General features: G+C 41.6%; 2 protein-coding genes across 2 annotated transcripts; both read right to left on the minus strand.

The window, feature by feature from the left end:
- Positions 1–406: 406 nt before the first annotated feature.
- Positions 407–9138, minus strand: brox (BRO1 domain and CAAX motif containing). Its single transcript, XM_046291704.1, has 13 exons — positions 9066–9138; positions 8390–8520; positions 8201–8307; positions 7947–8043; positions 5611–5706; positions 5379–5451; positions 4989–5094; positions 4559–4648; positions 4331–4416; positions 2943–3024; positions 2676–2826; positions 2389–2548; positions 407–2185 (listed from the first exon to the last, which is right to left on the minus strand). The coding sequence occupies exons 2-13, from the start codon at positions 8488–8490 to the stop codon at positions 2096–2098; spliced, it is 1239 nt and encodes a 412-aa protein (XP_046147660.1). The 5' UTR covers positions 8491–8520; positions 9066–9138; the 3' UTR covers positions 407–2095.
- A 2832-nt stretch (positions 9139–11970) lies between these two features.
- LOC123990818 (alpha-1,6-mannosyl-glycoprotein 2-beta-N-acetylglucosaminyltransferase-like) lies at positions 11971–14558 on the minus strand. The gene is made up of 2 exons (XM_046291703.1): positions 14397–14558; positions 11971–14299 (listed from the first exon to the last, which is right to left on the minus strand). The coding sequence occupies exon 2, from the start codon at positions 14004–14006 to the stop codon at positions 12762–12764; it is 1245 nt and encodes a 414-aa protein (XP_046147659.1). The 5' UTR covers positions 14007–14299; positions 14397–14558; the 3' UTR covers positions 11971–12761.
- Between the last annotated feature and the right edge of the window lie 8984 nt (positions 14559–23542).

Here is a 23542-nt window from a genome sequence, read left to right on the forward strand (position 1 = left end):
TTCACCATTTTGAGGTAGTCAACTGGGTGGGACTTCCTATGGTTTAAGGAAGGATCACACGAGGAGTGATCAACCAATGAATTGTACTCTTGAGCAAACATTCAATAAATATAGGTGGCAGTAAATCACCAACCTTGTCTTTATACCTGTTCAAGCAACACTACAGGTGGCAGTTTGTTTGCTAACCCATAAAAGTAGAATAAACTTGACTACTTCAAATGGAGATGTCCTCAATGGCACTGCCCATGCCCTCACATACACCATAATGGGACATACAATGATGTGATGTCTATCTAAGGCTGGGATTTCAGGAAAACCAGGGATTTTGAAAGTTCCTGAAATTTTGCAACCCTAACTACAACACACACCAGGAAATGTAGTGTTTGAACTTAACATAAAATAGTAATTCAGGTTTCTTGATGTTTTTATTTCCATTTGAAACACATTTTCAATGAAGGACACCATTCGAAGAAGAGTAATGTTAGACTGGTGTATACATTATGATACAGCAAATGACATGTGTTCATTAAAATAAATAGAATTGGTCCTTGAATGTGAAAATCCATTGTTCCAAGAATAAAAAGGGCTTGTAAAGACAATATATAGTCTGTGTTATTTTCATTCTAATTTAGAGCTGGATACAGTACATCTACACTGAGTTCTGACATCGGTGTGACTAATAAGATTTCAAATGTAAAGCCATTCAAATGGGCTCTGAGGTTGCACCGAAAGAATGCCAAATTGTCTTCCTTGATTGGCAAATTAGTATACTATACTAGTGGTTACTTGTCCCCCTATTGTACTACCTTAGTAGAGGCTAGTTGTCATTAGTTCTAAAAAACTGTTAGGAAATGATGGCGAATCAGTACTCTAAAAGCTATAGTAATGCATACATATGGAGTATATCAGTCATTTACAGAAAATAAAACTGAGTAAATGAATTTGATAGAGTTCCGCACATAGTGTAAAACCATGTGCCAAAGTACAACATTATTCACTTCACTGAAATGGTTTGAGCAGGTTGATTGACATCATATTTGAATTTCATTAACCATTATTCTATTGTTCCTGCGCTCATCAATCAGACTTAACAGCAACCATGGCCACTAGTCTGGGTTATTTAAAACAGTTTTTTGAGATCACAGGAAGATCCGCAGGGTACAATGTTATGGAATGTTCAGAGAAGTATTTTGAGTAGAACAGGCATGCTCATATCAGCTTTATAAATTACATTTCTTATCTGCAACATTCAGCACATTGCGCTCTCCTGACTGCTTCCCAGATGTTGTTCCATGTTCCTGCTGAACAGTTGGCCTTGCTATGGTTATTATGACCCAAGACAAGCACCGCCTTGTCCTCAAATCTCTAATAAAAAGAGGGGAATATTTCACAATGGTTACAATAATAAATGCAGGCCCTATCCAGCAATGGAGAGTCTTGAGAGAGTATGAACACTCTCTGTATTTTACAGGAGTGTCCTTTCAGTTAAGAAAACTGATTAAATTAGAGAATCGCAGAGACAGAATAAGAAAATAATGATTAGATATTCATCATGGAGTGTTAAGTTCTTACTATACAATTTGTCAGTTTCTTAAATGAGTAATAAATAAAGATCCAATATGACGGGGGCTTTTAACAAAATCCCCAACAGCACTAGTGAGAGAACAATTCAGCTGTAAGTCTGACCCAATAATATTTTGTCCCAAAAAATGTGAAAACAGCTACGTATAAAATGAAGTACAACAGATGCTACCGTAAATCACTGACCATAAAACACTACAGGTAAAACACGCCTATGCATGAATAAATCCATGCTTTTCTTTTGTTCCTTGTTGATTAACATTTCTACTCTCATATCAATTATGTTATCCCCCATCACCAATAACCTTTTCTCAGAGGCCATTTTATACTCAGACTGAATAGTCTGGCTTGGTAGCACTGCATATCAGCATAATGTAAAATATTTTACCACAAATCAAAGAAACAACAAGGACTTTTCCTATGGTTTACTTTTCATGGAAAGGAAATGGAACTCCATATCTCTGTTAGGTGGAATTTAAGCCTGTGTACAGTATGGGAGTAGTCTTCCTGTTGTTTAAGAGATGACGCAGCCTGTATCTTTCTGAGGCTTCAAATCTGGTTCCTTCATTGGCTTAATAACCTCTTCTTCCCGTTTTGGTTTGGCCTGCAATCCAAATAGTATAGGGGGAAAAACGTGAAACCTTTTGTCCCAGACAAGCAAATTAACAAAACTCTATCAGTGTCTTTATATGATTATTATCAGTAACAAGACAAAATATGTGAAGACATAACTTCAAAACAAAATCAGAGCACAAAAACTATAGTAATCAAGTTATGTTTCAGTGCCAAATGGCTGAGCAGCATTACCTTCTCGTCTTTGGCACCCTTGGTGAGGTCAAAGGTGGCGTAGACTTCAGGGGTGCATTGCTCGCTGAGCACTGGGAACTCAAAGGAGATTGGCTCAGCCAGGCCATAGCTGGCCTTCAGCTCCAGCTGGGGCGCCTCAGCTGGGACCTTGTGGAAGTATCTGGAGAAATGAAACATTTGTGTATAAATGCTACAATTGCTTAATGTTATTTACTCTAAACAAATCTATGTTCTTCGGGAGGTGTGTGTGTGTGTGTGTGTGTCTCGCACTGTGTGTGTTTACTCACATGAATCCGTTTTCTCTCTCGCACTTCTGCAGGGTAGTTTTGATCAAGCCACCCAGCTTGGTGAAGAAGAGCTGCTCAGAGGGCTTGGCCGTGCTACCCGGCCCTTTGGTCTGACGGTACTCTTTGCACAGAATCTCAGCTCTGGAGTAGCCTTAACACAGTAAGCAAGACCTGTAAATATTTACACTTCTTAAGATGAAGAGACATCTGTTAAGTGCTTCAAAAAGGCAAAACATGATGCATCATCTCTAGAACAGAAATACCAACATTTTTCTGCCTCTTGGAGAGATCTTATTGACTCCCCACACTTGTCACTAGAGAGGAGAGTCTGTCCGTGGTAGCAGTATGCCTGAAAAAGTGACAAATGAAGGGCATAAGCATCATTAGAAACACATTTTACCTCCCGAGTGGCGCAGTGATCTAAGGCAGTGCTAGCTGTGCCATTAGAGATTCCTGGTTTGAGTCCAGGCTCTGTCGCAGCCGGCCACGACCGCGAGACCCATGGACATTGTGTGACAGGTTAAAGGAAATATTCATAGCCTGTTATACATTAAAAATTATTAGTAAATTCATATTATGTGAGGATCTTAAAACATCTAAGGTTAAAAAGATGCATTCAGTATTAGTTGATAGATTGATAACATTCATATAATTGTGTTAAAGTTAAAATCTGTCAAAGGGTACGAATTGTGAGAGTAATGTGTAAACGTTATATTGATTACTTTATTTTGTAGTGCCTAAAAGTGTTAATCTGTGATCTACGAAATGCTCTTAATCTATGAGCCGGAGATCGATTGCTCTGGTCTCCACCCATATTCCTGGGGAAATTGCGGTCTTTTCTCATTGAACTAAATGTTGACTTGAGAATACAACACCGTATCACTCTCGTGATTATTTCTCCCCTGTTTTCAGGTACTTTATTGATGATAAAAATAGTAATTTAAATGTTATAACTCGCTAACATGTCAAGAGTGTTTAAGGTGTGTTTTAGTAACGTCTTGAGGAAGTTAGAGTTAAGTTTGAAGAGAGTAATATTAGCCCTGCTCGGTTGAGGTGAAGGATAGCATCGTACTGAGAGTAGCTGCCATTTTATGTCGATTGTGAATGAACATGCGTGTTGTTAATAAGATATTTTGCTGTGTTATTTGTATAATGGGTTTTCTGTTGTTATGTAATGTGTTACTTTTGTGAAGATTGAACTAAATGTTGACTTGAGAATACAACACCGTATCACTCTCGTGATTATTTCTCCCCTGTTTTCAGGGGCGTAACAATTGCACAATTGGGCCAAGCATCATCCGGATTCGGGAGGGTTTGGCCGGCAGGGATGTCCTTGTCCCATTGCGCAATAGCGACTCCTGTGGCAGGCTGGGCGCAGTGCACGCTGACACAGTCGCCAGGTGTATGGTGTTTCCTCCGACACATTGGTGCGGCTGGCTTCCGGGTTAAATGAGCATTGTGCCAAGAAGCAGTGCGGCTTGGTTGGGTTTTGAAGGACGCATGGCTCTCTACCTTCGCCTCTCCCGAGTCCGTACAGGAGTTGCAGCGATGAGACAAGACTGTAATTACCAATTGGATACCACGAAATTTACAGAACAGCCAAAAACAAAAACAAAGACTTTCTCTCAACTGTCTAGAACTGCTCAATGACTTACATAGGACATGTAGAAGTGCTGTTTCAGCTGGAGGTACTTCCTCCACTTACTGCTGCACTCTGGCTCCAGGGTGTTCAGTGTGCCGTCTGGGAAGACAGAGAGGGAAAACATTCATTTGAATGATCAGGAGGACCAACAATGGTTAGATCCAGACATTCCAACACAATTTAAGATCTTGACTTTGTTGCATTTTTGTAATGAAGTGACAGGACAGACCTAAATACTTACCAGCTTTCTGGTAGAAGTTTGCAGTCTCAAAGGCCAAGGCTGCAATAAGAGTGGCGTTATGCTTGAGCTCAATCGCTCTGGCAATCGTCACTGCAAACAGAGAAAAAAATGGTTAATAATTGCTAATATCATATTCATTGCAAACACTTTCATAAGTAGGCTATTCTCACTCTCTCACATACACACTAATTGTTAGGTTAGATTACTTGTTAGATATTACTGCATGGTCAGAATTAGAAGCACAAGCATTTCACTACACTCGCATTAACATCTGCTAACCATGTGTATGTGACAAATAAAACTTGATTTGACTAATACATGGGAACATGAATTTCCCCTAAGGCCCGAGAAGTTTTCCTGACCAAGTCACATTGTCAGCTCCCGACCCTAGTCATCATGCAGAACAGTTGACTGGGTCCAGTGTAGCTACCTTCCTGTGCCTCTGCTTGGCACTGGACAATGTAGGTGTCAATGACTCTGGGTTCCAGGTCCCGGCCCTTCTCTGCTGGGGTGATGAGGCGGGGGATGTGGACCTCCTACAGAGGGGAGACCAGAGAGGAGAATGAGTCTGCTGCTAAACACAACCATGCACCAACAACCAGTGACCTGTGTCCAGGTTGATGATACTGTAATTTATTCACCATGTGTTGAGGTTAATGTAAAGTGGGCAATATAGGAACCATATGTTAGGTTTATCAGAGTGTACTTATTAACTTGCTGATTATCTCTATGTAAAGTGACTTTGGGTGTCTTGAAAAGTGCTTAAAATAAAATGTATTATTATAATAATAATAATAATAATGAGACATAAGCTTATCACCTTGAGGTGTTTGAAAATCCCAGCAGCAAATTTCAGGCTCCTGTGGACATCTTTTGCATCTACCTCTGTTACACTGAAAAGGGAAGAAAATTACAATGTCAATGTGTACCCTTTAAATATATCGATATGTAAATAGAATGAGTGTGAATTGACATCATAGTCATAAATGACCTAATTTGCATAATCAGATGCATTGTAAGATAAATTAGTAAAGCAGAAAATAAACACTTACTTTTCCTTTCCTGCAAGTCTTGAGGCAAACTTGGTGTGCCAAATTGCAACATTGTAGGCCATGGAGATCAGTTCAAAAATAGCATCTTGTTGGGCACTGTAAAGAGGCAATGGGATAGGATATTAATAACAATATTGGAGAGAGACTGTATTTCTATAATGAACAGAGACATCTGTTTGCAGTGAGAGAACTATGCAAATGTTGAACCTGAGTAATGATGTAATAACACATGTGTGACTTGTGTCACTTCACAGGAGAGGCATTTGAATGTAAACATACATTTTCTATCAAAATGTGTTTGCCAGAAATGCCTTCTGGAACATGTGAACTTTCATGTCTTAATAACAAACTTGTATGCCATCTGTAAATATGAATACAAATGTTAAATTACAAGCCTAGTTGGTTTAGCCACAGGGAAAAAAAACAGGAACCTTCCCGCTAGCCATGATTGGCTGAGATAATGGCTGGGCTGGACATGCTGACATGTACCACGCTTCTTTCTATAACATGAGCTGCTTGGTATGTGTAGGTAATCCTTTCTAACACAGCTTTTTCGAAAGACATCACGCAGAACTGCAAAAGTGTTGCTAGCTAATGCTCTCCACTTCCTGGAGGACCAAGTTTTGAAATCAGTGGAATATCCGGGGGAAGCAGAGTATGATAACTAAGGAGATGGAGAATTCTGCCGTTTGATTGAAATATGCGGAGGGAGTCAAAAAGAGAACACAGAAGGCTGTTGTATAAAACACTTGTCTCCAGATTACATCTTCAAAATAAGGGCAAACATGGCATCCATGACAGAGAGGGAGAAGCATTCATCCATGTATAGAGAGTCTAGCTGGCTGTGTATTAATATTAGTTGTATCTCAGAGCCATTTGCCTTGCTAGTCATAGCCTAATGTTAGCTAGCTAGCTAACATTGAAACTAGTTCGTTAGTTTAGCTACCAGCAGATTCATGCAGGGTAGTTACATTAGGAGTTGGGATTATGGTTCAAGTACATCTGGCGCCGACAGAGATGGCCGCCTCGCTTTGTGTTCTTAGGAAACTATGAAGTATTTTGTTTTTTTATGTATTATTTCTTACACTGTTACCCCAGGAAATGTATTACTTGTTAGATATTACTGCACGGTTGGAACTAGAAGCACAAGCATTTCACTACACTCGCATTAACATCTGCTAACCATGTGTATGTGACCAATAAAATCAATTTGATTTGGTTCATTGTTTAGCTAGCTAGATGTCTAAAAGACTCCACTATGCAAGTAACCATTCCACTGTACCGTGTACACCTTCTGTATCCTATTCATGTGACTAATACACTAATTTTATTTGATATAGTGTGTGTTTACTAGAGACCTTAATTTGAAAAACAACATGACCTGCACCAAAGTCAAAGGAGGATATAATGTTAGGCCAACGAGACCAAGTTCTAAAATGATCTAAATTGACTTGTAAATAATGATCTTGTGAGTTTATTTTCCTGTAATAATTCATACAAATTAGCTAAAGTTAAGACGCTGTCACCTATATGATCATTATTTTAACTGGCTAACTTAAGGTGTGAAAGATGTGGAATGGGTGTAGACAAGAGCTCTCCAGTATGTAAGAATATGTCAAAGATAAATACAGAATGCAGAGACAGAGGACGAGAGGACGAGAGGTCAAAAGGACGAGAAGTCAATAGAGTAATAACAATTAAGGGAAATAGTGTTTTTTCTGTAATAGGGAATTATTGATCAATGGTTCAGAGACATCTTCTGAAATAGGATACTTGTTATTTGGCCATTGGCTAGCTTTAATGGAATGAATTCTAATTGGTCAACCACAGGCTAGGGATGGGTTATAAAATGACATGCTGTCCCTTTGCTCTGGAAAGAGAATCACTGGAGAGAACCAGTGAGGACAGGGGAGAATGACAATCTACCGACCGTATGATTTGTCCTCTTTGAATAAACCTATTTTCCTCCCTCTGATTTGCTTGGAGTTTGTGTTATTGAAGAATGACATAAATTGCTAACAAGTAGGTGTACCAAAACATTTAAGAGCCAACTTTCAAAGCAGAATTACTTTCACATTGTTACTCAACTGTGGAGTATGATATACCATTGTCTAGCTCTTAGTCTTTACTTTTAAACCAATGTAAAAAACATTTAACATTTTGCTTCATAAGACCGAATCGAGCCACTCGTCACATTTATAAAACAGGGTCAGCAGGAAATGCAAGACAAGCCTATTGTAACTAAAAATGTATGTGTTGACTGGAGACCTGACTGTGGGGCTGATGGAGGTAACCAACCACCTCTGTGAAACCACCTATGGGCTAGAAGCCTTTACCTTGGGGTGTTTCCTTGCAGAGTGTCAGTCCACTTGAAGTTCTGCATGAACCGAAGCTTGTTCTCTTGTGTGGTGCCATCCAGAGATGCAATGAATCCTGTGTCATGTCAATCAACAGAGCACCAACTAATTGTTAATAACAACAAAAGGAAAATAGTTAAGCATGATGAGCTGAATGTAGCTAAAAGACAACACAAAAACACAACAGAGAGGAGAGGAGAGGAGAAAAGGCACAAACAAAACAGCAAATTCACCTTGTAAGAGGGAGAAATAAGCATCGGTGGCATTTTTCATGATTTCGGGATTGCAGGTGGTATCTGTGAACATCTCCAAGAGTCTTGCCCTTGTTGTTCTCAAGTCACTGATGAGGAAGATATACATGTAAGCAAACTTGTTTTCAATTGCCATACTAAGAATGGATATCAATTGCCAAGTCTACATACTTGCATATCTTGTTTGCTGATGGGCTTCCAGCAACTCCATAGAAGTTGAAGGAGACAGGTGCAGTTGCTTTCAATGGGTTTCGGTGGAACCAATGAGTCATTCTGTGGCTTGGATGGTAAAAGCTGGATGTCTGATAGATGAGGCACAGGGACATGAATTAACTATTTAATACATAAATAAATTGGACATTTAACGGCCTGATTAGCTACAAATAAAATACTTATGTTATGACAGTAAACGTATCTTAACTGCTGACTGTGCCTTGATGACACAAATAGTTAGCTAGCTACAATAGCTAAGCGAAGGTAACGTTAGCTAGCTAACATTAGTTTCCATACAGGCTAGTCGGGTTAGCATATTGCAAGACGACGTAGCTATTGTAAACACATTACACACCACATTGTTCGTATAATGTTACTAGATAATGTTACCAAAAAATAAATACACATGAATATTAATAAGTGGTTTGTTACGTAACCTCTATCCAAATGTGACAACAGCAACTCCAACTAACGTTAGCTAGCTAGCTTGCTAATGTAAACAAATTGGCATCTAGCTTGTTGTTTGCCTAATGGACTAAAAATATCGAAAATCTAAAGCCACAAAATTCAGATATTTTTCATGATGGATCATTAAGCTAGTTTGTACAATATTGTGGAAGTGATGTTTACGAACCTTGGATCTGAGAACTCTTACAATCTGAAGATGCACTTCCGGAAATAAAGGCACAGAATGGTTCTTGACCAGTGGAAATAACGTATTGAGTCATGTGACCATACGTTGCTTTTTGCGACAGGTCTAGGATCCGTTTTTCTGCTCTAGCTGTAATGTTAATCAATCGAAGTTAAAATGTTAAAAATGATCATAAACCAGTTAAAACTATAGGCTGTACCAAATATGGGAGAGTTTTGGGCATAAGGTAATTTGCTCACATCGAGACATGTTATTCAAACCAAGCCCATTTACAAACCATGCATTCTGAAGAATGGTATCACTGATTGACAATGCCATCTTTTATTTCCCCATATTGTTAAACATTAAATGATGAGATGAGAAAGCAAATAGACAGCTATAATGCCTATAACAGAACTATAGTAGCCTACAAACTTTTTGTCTGAACATAATTTCATAAAGCAATTTCCCAAAAGGAGTGTGGATCAGCCACCCAACAAGAAACCGTGGTAAAATGAAAAATCTCAGAAATATTGTGCTTTATAATAAAAAAGTGGGTGAGTAACATTTAGCATTAATTCACATTCAGCATTCATATAATATATTGCATATGCAATATTAAACTACACATGATATAAGAAGCAGAAAGGGGCATCTCTACGGAGGCACTGATTTCTTTTTTAAATAAGAAAAAAATAACTGCATCCTACACATTTCCACCACTGAAGAGAAACTCGTCAGAGCACTGCAGGTTAAATTTCCACCTCTATTTAAAGACAGATCCAATGATGTCATCTGGTTTTCAAAAACACAGGTACATTGTCAAATTCACAGGCATAGGAGAGGGAAATACAAATATTTCCCTTTTAGGCAAATTATGTGAAAATAATGTTTGCCAATAGAGGAAGATCGTGGAAGCCCATGGAAATATTTGTTGAAAGTTAAAATAGCTACAGTGCCTTGCAAATGTATTAATCTCCCTTGGCATTTTTCCTATTTTGTTGCATTACAAACTGTAATTTAAATATATTTTTATTTGGATTTCATGTAATGGACATACACAAAAAGTCTAAATTGGTGAAGTGAAATTAAAAAATTACTTGTTTCAAAAAATTCTAAAAAATAATAAAGTGGTGCGTGCATATGTATTCACCCCCTTTGCTATGAAGCCCCTAAATTTGATTTAACCTAGGCAAGTCAATTAAGAACAAATTATTATTTTCAATGACAACCTAGGAACTGCCTTGTTCAGGGGCAGAATGACAGATTTGTGCCTTGTCAGCTTGGGGATTTGAACTTTTGATTACAACCTTTTGATTACTAGCCCAAAGCTCTAACCAGTAGGCTACCCTGCCACCCCAAATTAGATATGTTGCAACCAATTACCTTCAGAAGTCACATAATTACTTAAATAAAGTCCACCTGTGTGCAATCTAAGTGTCACATGATCTGTCACATGATCTCAGTATATATACACCAGTTGTGAAAGGCCCCGGAGTCTGCAACACCACCAAGCAAGCGGCACCATGAAGACCAAGGAGCTCCCCAAACAGGTCAGGGACAAAGTTGTGGAGAAGTACAGATCAGGGTTGAGTTATAAAAAAATATCCTAAACTTTGAACATCCCATGAAGCACCATTAAATCTATTATTTAACAAATGGAAAGAATATGGAACCACAACAAACCTGCCAAGAGAGGGCCGCCCACCAAAACTCACTGACCAAGCAAGGAGGGCATAAACCAGAGAGGCAACAAAGAGACCAAAGATAACCCTGAAGGAGCTGCAAAGCTCCACAGTAGAGATTGGACAATCTGTCCATAGGACCACTTTAAGCCATACACTCCAGAGCTTGGCTTAACGGAAGAGTGACCAGAAAAAAAGCCATTGCTTAAAGAAAAAAATGTGCTGTTCTCCAAAAGGCATGTGGGAGACTCCCCAAACATATAGAAGAAGGTACTCTGGTCAGATGAGACTAAAATGTTTCTTTTTGGCCATCGAGGAAAACGCCATGTCTGGCTCAAACCCAACACCTCTCATCATCCCGAGAACACCATCCCCACAGTGAAGCATGGTGGTGGCAGCATCATGCTATGGGGATGTTTTTCCCATCGGCAGGGACTGGGAAACTGGTCAGAATTGAAGGAATACAGGGAAATTCTTGAAGGAAACCCGTTTCATTCCTCCAGAGATTTGAGACTGGGACAGAGGTCCACCTTCCAGCATACTGCTAAAACAACACTTGAGTGGTTTAAGGGGAAACATTTAAATGTCTTGGAATGGCCTAGTCAAAGCCCAGACCTCAATCCAAATGATAATCTGTGGTATGACTTAAAGATCTCTGTACACCAGCGGAACCCATCCAACTAGAAGGAGCTGGAGCAGTTTTGCCTTGAAGAATGGGCAAAAATCCCAGTGGCTAGATGTACCAAGCTTATAGAGACATACTCTAAGAGACTTGTAGCTGCAAAAGGTGGCTCTACAATGTACTGACTTTGGGGGGTGAATAGTTATGCACGCTCAAGTTCTGTTTGGTCTTGTTTGTTTCACAAAATAATATATATTTTGCATCTTCAAAGTGGTAGGGTAGGCATGGTGTCAATCAAATGATACAACCCCCCCAAAAAAAATGTATTTTAATTTCAGTTTGTAGGCAACAACAAGAAAAATGCCAAGGCGGGTGAATACTTTCACAAGTCATTGTAATCAAAAGGGGATTGCTCTCTGCCAGAAGTTTGGTTGGTTCAAACACATATTTTTTATTAAGTAAGCTTTATGCAACATTTGAGTGTGGACCCATCACTCTTTTGCTCTAACAAGAATAGGTCAGTGATCATTGTAAGGTCATAATGATAAGAAATCCTAACCATCACAATAAAAAATAAAAAACACCAATATCAGTAAATTCCTGTTGTTCCCATGTAAAACATGTTGTTTTATTGTACTCACACATGTCAAACAAATTACATACTGTAGGCTTTGTACAGTAAGTATTGTACAAGTAAAACCAATTGTCAGATGCAAAGTGAACATAGTTTAATATATTTGTCAATAAACCAGTCATTTCAAGATTGTCACTTTTATTGTACAATAGAACCTCTAGGTTTGTTCATTATATACCGAACAATGACTCTTGCTGTTATTTTTCTATTTATACCGTATGCGCCACATACCATTTGTGTGAATGGGTAAGAGATCCTGAAGTTGGATAAGCATCACCACATTAAATGGGAAAATGGCTCAACTCTCTTATTTGTTCTGAAGGATGTATACAAATGGCAATGATCTAACATGTAGTCGAAACCAAGAATCTATTACTCCGATTTAGTTTTATTTTCAATATAAAGTCATTTATGTGTACCATAATAATTAGCTGCTGGCGTTGAAACATTATGTTCTTTTCATGAAGTCTAACACAGTCATTTTTCATTCTTTATAAGAATAGGCTTGCATAATCTGTAAAAAAAAATAAAGAAATATATTTGGCAATCATGGTACTTTCAGTAATAACAACCAAGCTATAAATCACACTGCTGCATACACACCAAAACATTCCTAATCAAATGTTCACTAACCCTTGGAAGACCTCATTAAAAACCACAATTAAAACACACTACGGTCTTTGGAACTCAATGTATGAATGGCACTTGTGTCCTCAATCCTCAGTACATCAAAAAGATGAAAGTGAGAAACCCTTAGTTCATAGACGTTTAGCATAGTTATTACAAAGAACATGGTCACGGATATCACCCCACCCGCCGTTTTTCATGTGAGCCTTGTGCTCCATTGACTCTGTGTTTGTTAGGGCCAGGGACTGAGGGAAGAGGGAGACTTTGGCAAGCTTAATAGACTCCTGTGCTTTCTGTAGGGCCAGCTCAGGCAGACAGGCCTCCTTGTTCTGATGCAGCCCACAGTTCCCAGTATGGAGAACCCTGGATCCCTGGGCCACCAGCACTTTGAGTGGCTTGGAGATGCAAGTCCCTGACAGGTGCTGGAGGGTCCAGTCCCAGTTGTAGTCATCATAGGTGCAAAAGTCATCATTGCAACCCATCAGCTTGTAGTACACCTCTCTGGAAATGCCCATGCCAATGTTGTGCTTAGTAGACATCCAACCGGCAGTCTGCACCTTGTTGCTGAGCTTATCAAACTCTGCCAGGCCGTTGTGGTTGCCTAGCGCCAGCATGTCACAGTCAGGGCAGCTGCTCTTCCTGTATCCAACCATCTCGTTGTAAAGGTGGTAGAGGTCGGGCAAGATGTAGTTGTCCTCCTCGAGGAAAACTGCAAAGCCACTGTAACCATGCAGAGCCTGCACTCGCTCCCACACAAAGTGAAGTTTCCACCACCAGTGGTGTTTGGTCTGTGTGATGGAGGCTTCCCTATAGTGGCCATACGAATCTGGATGCTCAGCGTTGAGGCATCCTGTTTTTAAAGCATCGTCCTTGGATATGTCTCGTGGACAGTCCCGTGGATCCTGCCCAGGAAACTCACTGGGATAGAGCTGTGTGCTGTAGGGGAAGTATATTTGTACAACCTTGCAGAAAGTTATCCCTTGCACTATGTCATTGTTTTCCTCTGAAAAATAGTCATGGCTGAAAATCAGCAAAAAGTTGTGGACCTCAGCTGCATTTTCCAATGACTTGATAAGTATTTTGAGGTAGTCTGGTCTGTTGTGAACCTGAATAACCAGGACCAGTTTAGGCTCCCCAGGATACGTGTCCGCATTCTGAACGTATTGGTGATAATTGGCATTGTAAACAGACTTCATCAATACAGGAACAGAACCATACTGAAACTTCGCCATGTCACCAGACAACATGTTTTCCTGAGCGACGACACCCGTGACTTCATCATAAATTAATACGCGTGTTATGATCATGACAGTGGCAATAATTAAAGAAACGCCCATGAGAATGAGCAGGTTCTTTTTAAAGAATCGTAACCTCATTTTCGTAACGGTAAAGGCTAACTTTGAATACAATAACAATGACTTGAATCACCTGACTATTGAAAGCGTCCACATCGTGTGTTTCATCCTACTTGCAGTTGCAACATTGTAACTTTCGATGGAATCCAGAGCCAAGAGGCAGCGGTTTCCGCAGAACGTTGCAAACTGGCACGCGAAAAAATATATGAAAGTCTATTGATGATGACTCCTTTTGCTGCCACAAATATCTGTCAGTTCGGTTGATATAATCTGTTGCTATTGCAGTTTAGAAGTTTAGCGTTCGGTGGTATCACCTGAGAAAAGTAACAAGATAATGAAATAATGTATTGTCAGACATATTAGCTTTGTTTCCATTCGGGAAGTTCATTTACAGTAGTTGAGTCGACTTACCAACAGAGTGTCATGTGTCAGTAAACCGCTATCAGGAAGTAAGGGTGTTTTAGAACTATTGCAGCGTTCAAGTGATAGTCGGGAACTAGAAAACTCAAATAGATCCGACTTTGTAACTGGTTAAACGCGGCACGTGTATAACTACAACCTATTAAAAAGTCAGAGATTTCATAATTTCATAATTACCATTAGCATTTGAACGTGGCATATCTGCCGTACAGCGTACGAGTAACCTACAAATTGAGTGCTGACGTGTACTTTTCAGCCAACAGGAACAGACTGGCTTCTTCGTCAAGGAATAAGTGTCCTACCTATGCTTATGTAATCCTACACCATAGCATCCATTACTTTGGAGGAGATATGTTCAGAGTAAAGGAAGGTTTAGGACCAGCAAGTCATGGTATCATTTATGCTATTAAGTGTTATATGAATTCAATGAATAATGAGATTCCAGTCTACATAAGATTACATTTTCCAGGCTTTGGTCCAGGCTTGGTTAAAGCTACCCAGCTGGTATGAATGAGACTGTCTAATACCCACATGGGGTGTATGTGTTAGGGTATGTTGATTACAGTAGTTAGTTGCCTAAACATACTTGTTAGAGAGTTACACAATGAAAACAAAGTTGTTTTTAACACAACTATTTACCATCTCCATTCACTGTGTCAGTTTGTGGGTGTGTCTGAGTGTGATGGATGCTGCAGTGATCAATGAATGATATAGTTGTGCCTAAATTTTCCCGAAGACAAAATGCTCCTCATCAAACTAAGCCTCCTGTAACTATTCAATCCAACATTGAACTAGTCTCGGTACACATGTACACTTGTAGTCTTCCACACTAGTGATTACATAGGGTATTAATTGACCGCGCTGTCTACAGACCAGGCTGTCTACAAATTCTGTCTACAGTTGGATGATATTCCAGAGGACAGAGAAACACCCATATTCATTTGATGATAATCACACCCACATTTACATGGAGTTTTGTTTTGGATTCCATAGCAGAAAGCGGATCTGGCGTGGATCTGTTAACACCCCACCCGGCACTGCTGTCATCTGTCTGTTTCCCCCACCCATACCCTAATCAGCATGGTCAAACCCACCAGTGGCACCAACCCGTGTCAGTATAGCCAACTTTCCAAGTCAGACTCAGGCGTAAAAGAATGTTGCTGAGTCATAAGTTACTAAGTAACGAGTCACTAGTGAAAACATGTTAATCACCTTCACCTCTAGATGGCGACAGCAGACAGAAAATACAGTAGCTAGCCCAGGGTTGGGCTATTGGCGGACCCCCTTTTGTAGGCCCCAGGATCAATCCCCCTTGCTCGGGTGTCAGCATACTGTTGACAGAATAGTAGAATAGTAGAATAAACAAGGATAAATTTCGAAATTTGATTGTGTATCAGCAGTTTTCCTCATGGTGTCAGTCACTGTCAGTCACTCAATTAGCCAATGTCAGCAATTTTTTTTAGATACCTTAATTAGTCTAAATTAGCACATTTATTTTAATAGAGGCTAAGCTTTTGGTCAGTCGACCTTCATCAGAGCATATCTCCACATCTCTACAGAGCTTTCCGTCACATATACAATTATTAACAGTAAGTGCAGTTATTTTAATAGTAACTTTTCATCTTAGGGAATAACATTGGAGAAGCATTCAAGTAATTTGTATTTGTTTAGCTATGCAAGTCAGTTAAGAACAAATTCTTATTTTACAATGACGGCCTTCCCCGGCCAAACCCCCCCCCCCCTAACCCAGACGATGCTGGGCCAATTGTGCGCTGCCCTGTGGGACTCCCGATCATGGCCGGTTGTGATACAGCCCGGGATCGAACCAGGGTCTGATACCTCTAGCACTGAAATGGAGTGCATTAGGCCCCAAGGAAGGAGGCAAATGACTGTACCTGTTTAGCAGCAGGAAACTGTACCCAAGAAACAATGAAATCCAATTCTTAGACGCTACCACCCCACTCCAAATAAAAACAGAACATGTATGTCAATGTTTGCACGAACACGTCCATTCTACTTCTTGATGCCCATATTGTGAGGCTTGATTAGCTAGGACAGTCAGGTGTGAAACACAGACAGCTGTGCACACAAAGTGAGAAGACAACATTTTTATTTAACCTTTATTTAACTAGGCAAGTCAGTTAAGAACAAATTCTTATTTTCAATGACAGTCTAGGAACAGTGGGTTAACTGCCTGTTCAGGGGCAGAACATCAGCTCGGGGGTTTGAACTTGCAACCTTCCAACGCTCTAACCACTAGGCTACCCTGCCGCCCAATGATTTGGTTTTGGAGGGGTGTGTTACCATGTTAGCATCTAGCAATGTTAGCATCTAACATTTTTATTTATTTATTTATTGGGCACTGCTCAGCGATGCAAATGACAACCTCTTAATCAGAACCGTCTACAAAATGGGAAATGTGTTGCCAAAGAGTCAGAGGCACGGGTCGGAAAACAACTTGTAAGGTAGGCCCTCAGATCCTCAAAAAGTTCTACAGCTGCACTATCAAGAGCATCTTGACTGGCTGCATCACCGCTGACTTCTTTTCACTGACCCTATAAACACCAATTAGACTTTATATACACACCATATACACTACATTGTCATTCCCACACAAAACCCACACACATTCACATACACTACATAAACACACACATTCATACGGACACAACACAAACACACAGACAGTACATACTGTACACAAATCCACACTCACACACGCACACACTTTTACACTCATCATATGCTGCTGCTACTCTGTGTATCATGACTCAGGATATGTCCCAGAGACAGGAGGTGGATAGTACAGTTCTCAGATTATTTAGAAACAAAGGGCAGGTCAGGGCAGGTAGAGTTTCGTGATCTGGTCAGAGTCTGGCAGGTACAGGACGGCAGGCAGGCTCGTGGTCAGGGCAGGCAGAGTTTCGTGATCTGGTCAGAGTCTGGCAGGTACAGGACGGCAGGCAGGCTCGGGGTCAGGGCAGGCAGAGTTTCGTGATCTGGTCAGAGTCTGGCAGGTACAGGACGGCAGGCAGGCTCGGGGTCAGGGCAGGCAGAGTTTAGTGATCTAGTAAGAGTCAGGCAGGTACAGGACGGCAGACAGGCTCGGGGTCAGTGCAGGCAGAGTTTCGTGATCTGGTCAGAGTCAGGCAGGTACAGGACGGCAGACAGGCTCGGGGTCAGTGCAGGCAGAGTTTCGTGATCTGGTCAGAGTCAGGCAGGTACAGGACGGCAGGCAGGCTCGGGGTCAGGGTAGGCAGAGTTTCGTGATCTGGTCAGAGTCTGGCAGGGACAGGACGGCAGGCAGGCTCGGGGTCAGGGCAGGCAGAGTTTCGTGATCTGGTCAGAGTCAGGCAGGTACAGGACGGCAGGCTTGCGGTCAAGGCAGGCAGGGGTTCGTAGTCGGGTCAGAGTCTGGCAGGTACAGGACGGCAGGCAGGCTCGGGGTCAGGGCAGGCAGAGTTTCGTGATCTGGTCAGAGTCTGGCAGGTACAGGACGGCAGACTGGCTCGGGGTCAGGGCAGGCAGAGTTTCGTGATCTGATCAGAGTCTGGCAGGTACAGGACGGCAGGCAGGCTCGGGGTCAGGGCAGGCAGAGTTTAGTGATCTAGTAAGAGTCAGGCAGGTACAGGACGGCAGGCAGGCTCGGGGTCAGTGCAGGCAGAGTTTCGTGATCTGGTCAGAGTCAGGCAGGTACAGGACGGCAGGCAGGCTCGGGGTCAGGGCAGGCAGAGTTTAGTGATCTAGTAAGAGTCAGGCAGGTACAGGACAGCAGGCAGGCTCGGGGTCAGTGCAGGCAGAGTTTAGTGATCTAGTAAGAGTCAGGCAGGTACAGGACAGCAGGCAGGCTCGTGGTCAGGGCAGGCAGAGTTTCGTGATCTGGTCAGAGTCAGGCAGGTACAGGACGGCAGACAGGCTCGGGGTCAGGGCAGGCAGAGTTTCGTGATCTGGTCAGAGTCTGGCAGGGACAGGACGGCAGGCAGGCTCGGGGTCAGGGCAGGCAGAGTTTCGTGATCTGGTCAGAGTCTGGCAGGTACAGGAACGGCAGACTGGCTCGGGGTCAGGGCAGGCAGAGTTTCGTGATCTGATCAGAGTCTGGCAGGTACAGGACGGCAGGCAGGCTCGGGGTCAGGGCAGGCAGAGTTTAGTGATCTAGTAAGAGTCAGGCAGGTACAGGACGGCAGGCAGGCTCGGGGTCAGGGCAGGCAGAGTTTCGTGATCTGATCAGAGTCTGGCAGGTACAGGACGGCAGGCAGGCTCGGGGTCAGGGCAGGCAGAGTTTAGTGATCTAGTAAGAGTCAGGCAGGTACAGGACGGCAGGCAGGCTCGGGGTCAGTGCAGGCAGAGTTTCGTGATCTGGTCAGAGTCTGGCAGGTACAGGACGGCAGGCTTGCGGTCAAGGCAGGCAGGGGTTCGTAGTCGGGTCAGAGTCTGGCAGGTACAGGACGGCAGTCAGGCTCGGGGTCAGGGCAGGCAGAGTTTCGTGATCTGGTCAGAGTCAGGCAGGTACAGGATGGCAGGCAGGCTCGTGGTCAGGGCAGGCAGAAAGGTCAGAACCGGGAAAAACTCCGAAACAGAACTAGAGAGACAGGAAGGTGGGAAAGACTGCTGGTAAGACTTGACAAGTTTAGACTAACTGGCAACAGACAAACATAGAACACAGGTATAAATACACGGGACAATAGGGAAGATGGGCACCTGGAGGGGGGGCGGAGACAAGCACAAAGACAGGTGAACTGTTATTATTATCTATCCTGATGCCTAGTCACTTTACCCTGTCTTCATGTACATATCTACCTCAAATACCTTGTACCTCGGGGTCAGGGCCAGAGTTTCGTGATCATTGATCTGGTCAAGGCACAGGGGTTGAGTCGGGTACTGGCAGGTACCCTGTATATAGCTCCACATTGATCTGGTACTGGTACTGGCAGGCCCTGTATATAGCTCCACATTGATCTGGCACTGGTACTCCCTGTATATGGCAGGTGAACTGTTATTATTAGCTCCACATTGATCCGGTACTGGTACTCCCTGTATATAGCTCCACATTGATCAATAGGTACTGGTACTCCCTGTATATAGCTCCACATTGATCAGGTACTGTATCCTGTATATAGCTCCACATTGATCTGGTACTGGTACTACCCTGTATATAGCTCCACATTGATCTGGTACTGGTACTCCCTGTATATAGCTCCACATTGATCTGGTACTGGTACTCCCTGTATATAGCTCCACATTGATCTGGTACTGGTACTCCCTGTATATAGCTCCACATTGATCTGGTACTGGTACTCCCTGTATATAGCTCCACATTGATCTGGTACTCCCTATATATAACTCCACATTGATCTGGTACTCCCTGTATATAGCTCCACATTGATCTGGTACTGGTACTCCCTGTATATAGCTCCACATTGATCTGGTACTGGTACTCCCTGTATATAGCTCCACATTGATCTGGTACTGGTACTCCCTGTATATAGCTCCACATTGATCTGGTACTGGTACTCCCTGTATATAGCTCCACATTGATCTGGTACTGGTACTCCCTGTATATAGCTCTACATTGATCTGGTACTGGTACTCCCTGTATATAACTCCACATTGATCTGGTACTGGTACTCCCTGTATATAGCTCCACATTGATCTGGTACTGGTACTCCCTGTACTCCCTGTATATAGCTCCACATTGATCTGGTACTGGTACTCCCTGTATATAGCTCCACATTGATCTGGTACTGGTACTCCCTGTATATAGCTCCACATTGATCTGGTACTGGTACTCCCTGTATATAACTCCACATTGATCTGGTACTGGTACTCCCTGTATATAGCTCCACATTGATCTGGTACTGGTACTCCCTGTATATAGCTCCACATTGATCTGGTACTGGTACTCCCTGTATATAGCTCCACATTGATCTGGTACTGGTACTCCCTGTATATAGCTCCATTCCTGTGTATTTTATCTTATCCCTCTTGTGTCACTATTTGCTTAAACAGGCATTTCATGGTAAAGTCGACACCAGTTGTATTCGGAGCATGTGACACATCTAATTGGATTTGATTTGTAACTTTAGCCACATGGTATTTTTAATCTAAAGGTTAAACAGACTGTTTTGTGTTAATGAAACAGCGTATGGAGCTATAACGATTAGGACCTCTTGTCTGTGGCTTATGAAATAAGGAACTGCAGCAAATAACCAATCAAGCGGGATACATTTAATTTTAGGACAATAACATCTCACATCAAATGTGATGACTTTCAGCAGAAACACATTCCAGTAAAATACATCTAAATGCTGTATGAGTACACTATGTCCCTTGACCATTAACAGGAAGAATGTGGAACCAATCATTAAAGAACATGGCTGTGCTTTAAAGCAGATTTGAGGTTAATGTCATTCATACATTTCTGCAAAGGCATCATGTTATAGGCTACACATATTATAACATTTGACATGTTGTACAATAATGTAGGCTACTCTGTTTATCATGTGTTTGCTATAAAATACATACAAAATGGTTTATGGCATTCCTTTGAGCCAAATTCTGCTTAGTATTGTATGTCATTAACAAGCACCTGTAGTAAAGCACTTGTAGTAAAGAGGGTTTGGACAAAAGTGACTTGCAGTTATATGAACCAGTTGGAAACTCTGTCTATGTCTCTCTCTCTCTCTCTCTCTCTCTCTTTCTCCATCTCTCTCTCTTTGTCTCTCTCTCACTCTCTATCTCTCTCTCTCGCTCTGTGTGTCTCTCACTATGTCTGTCTGTCTGTCTGTCTGTCTGTCTGTCTGTCTGTCTGTCTGTCTGTCTGTCTGTCTGTCTGTCTGTCTGTCTGTCTGTCTGTCTGTCTGTCTGTCTGTCTGTCTGTCTGTCTGTCTGTCTGTCTGTCTGTCTGTCTGTCTGTCTGTCTGTCTGTCTGTCTGTCTGTCTGTCCTCTCTCTCTCTCTCTCTCTCTCTCTCTCTCTCTCTCTCTCTCTCTCTCTCTCTCTCTCTCTCTCTCTCTCTCTCTCTCTCTCTCTCTCTCTGTCTGTCTGTCTGTCTGTCTGTCTGTCTGTCTGTCTGTCTGTCTGTCTGTCTGTCTGTCTGTCTGTCTGTCTGTCTGTCTGTCTGTCTGTCTGTCTGTCTGTCTGTCTGTCTGTCTGTCTGTCTGTCTGTCTGTCTCTCTCTCTCTCTCTCTCTCTCTCTGTCTCTCTATTTAGAAAGTGTTTTCCAAAAGTATTACTGACTGCATGGATAGAGTTATATCTAAACATGAGTAGTTCTGATGCGTTCTCACTTCAAGACTGCTTTAAGCCACACAAGCATTCTTATGACTACACCCAATGCATTATACTGTAGGTATTGCTAATAAATTAAAGTTTTGCTTCCTTATTCCTGTAAACAATTCAGAGGCAGTGATTGGAAAAATTAAAGTACGGAACACATGCCACTCCCAACATTTGACATACTATTAAATTGCTTTTGATGGACACTTGATCTTTTACAACACTTTACATTCAATTGCTCTTATACATGTGCAGTAACAATGTAGTTACTACAATAACAGTGTTGTTACATGGGCTTGTACTTGTAGAATAATCATTCAATTGCAAAAAGGACAGTTCAGACATTGCCACATCAAATGTAATGTCATCAAGCTCATGACAAGCTATTCCACTATACACTAACCAACTTACAGTCCAGGTTATGGCCCTGAAGAGTGGAGTCAAATGAGTGAAAATAGAGACGTGTTAAGAGATCCAGAGGCCACAGCGGTGGATCGTCTTTCCAAATGGCGTACTTTCCACAGGGCCTTATGGTAATGGATATTGCCTCATAATAAGGAACTGCAACAAATAACAAAACAAGCATGATGCATGTCATTTTAGAACAATAATATCTCACTCTCAGCAGAAACACATCAAAATGTTGTATGAGTACACAATGTTCCTTGACCATTAACAGGAAGAATGTGGAACCAATTAACAAAGAACATAGCTCTGCTTTAAAGCAGATTGGCTTAACGTCATTCATAGATTTCTACAAAGGCACCATGTTATAGGCTACACATATTATAACATTTGACATGTTATGCAATAATGTTGGCTACTCTGTTCATCATGAGTTTGCTATCAAATACATTCAAATGATGATGGATGGTTTTTGGCAGGCTTCCCCAACTGAAGTACCGAAAGTCCTTTTTAGATGTTTTAATGTTGGTCACGAAAGACAATTGTTACGGTTTTCTTCTGGTGAAAGAGAGGAGGACCAAAATGCAGCGTGGTTATTCATAAACATCTTTAATGAAAGATGAAAATACAAACAATTTACCAAAAAACAATAAACGTAACGTGAAAACCAACAACAGTCCTAACTGGTGCAAAACACAGAGACAGGAAACAATCACCCACGAAATACTCAAAGAATATGGCTGCCTAAATATGGTTCCCAATCAGAGACAACAATAAACACCTGCCTCTGATTCAGAACCACTCCATGCAACCATAGACTTACCTAGAATACTATACTTGTCACGCCTTGGTCATTGTATTTTGTGTTTTTGTTATATGTTTGGGTAGGCCAGGGTGTGACATGGGTTTATATGTTGTGTTTCGTATTGGGGTTTGTATTATTTGGGATCGCGGCTGATTAGGAGTGTGGTATAGGCTTGGCTGCCTGAGGCGATTCTCAATTAGAGTCAGGTGCTTATCGTTGTCTCTGATTGGGAACCGTATTTAGGCAGCCTGAGTTTCGCTTTGTTTTTCGTGGGTGTTTGTTCCTGTCTTTGTGTAGTAGTCACCAGATAGGCTGTAATAAGTTTCACGTTCCGTTCTGTTGTTTTTGTATTTAGTATTTCAGTTATTTCATGTACCGCGATTCAGTTCATTAAAGTCAAAGAGTAACCCATGAGTAACCAACACACTGCATTTCGGTCCGACTCGGTCTGACTCTCTTTCTTCAACAGACGAACACCGTTACAATACTACACACAACCCCATAAATCTAATAAAACCCTAGACAAGCAAAAACACATAAATCACCCATGTCACACCCTGGCCTGACCAAAATAATAAAGAAAACACAAAATACTAAGGCCACGGCGTGACAACAATAAAACACCAGCAAATCAGCTCCAACATTTTGGAAAT

This window comes from Oncorhynchus gorbuscha, linkage group LG12 (assembly GCF_021184085.1).
Source record: "Oncorhynchus gorbuscha isolate QuinsamMale2020 ecotype Even-year linkage group LG12, OgorEven_v1.0, whole genome shotgun sequence".
In the NCBI taxonomy this organism is placed as follows: domain Eukaryota; kingdom Metazoa; phylum Chordata; class Actinopteri; order Salmoniformes; family Salmonidae; genus Oncorhynchus; species Oncorhynchus gorbuscha.

Bases quoted from the DNA above. Each gene is read 5' to 3' on its own strand.
- brox (XM_046291704.1), bottom strand. From the start codon at position 8,490: ATGACTCATTGGTTCCACCGAAACCCATTGAAAGCAACTGCACCTGTC. The intron at 8,044-8,200 runs GTGAATTTGCTG...GACATGACACAG, and splicing joins TTATTTCTCCCTCTTACAAG to GATTCATTGCATCTCTGGAT. The intron at 5,707-7,946 runs GTAAAGGCTTCT...GCCTCTTTACAG, and splicing joins CTGCAAGGAAACACCCCAAG to TGCCCAACAAGATGCTATTT.
- LOC123990818 (XM_046291703.1), bottom strand. From the start codon at position 14,006: ATGAGGTTACGATTCTTTAAAAAGAACCTGCTCATTCTCATGGGCGTT.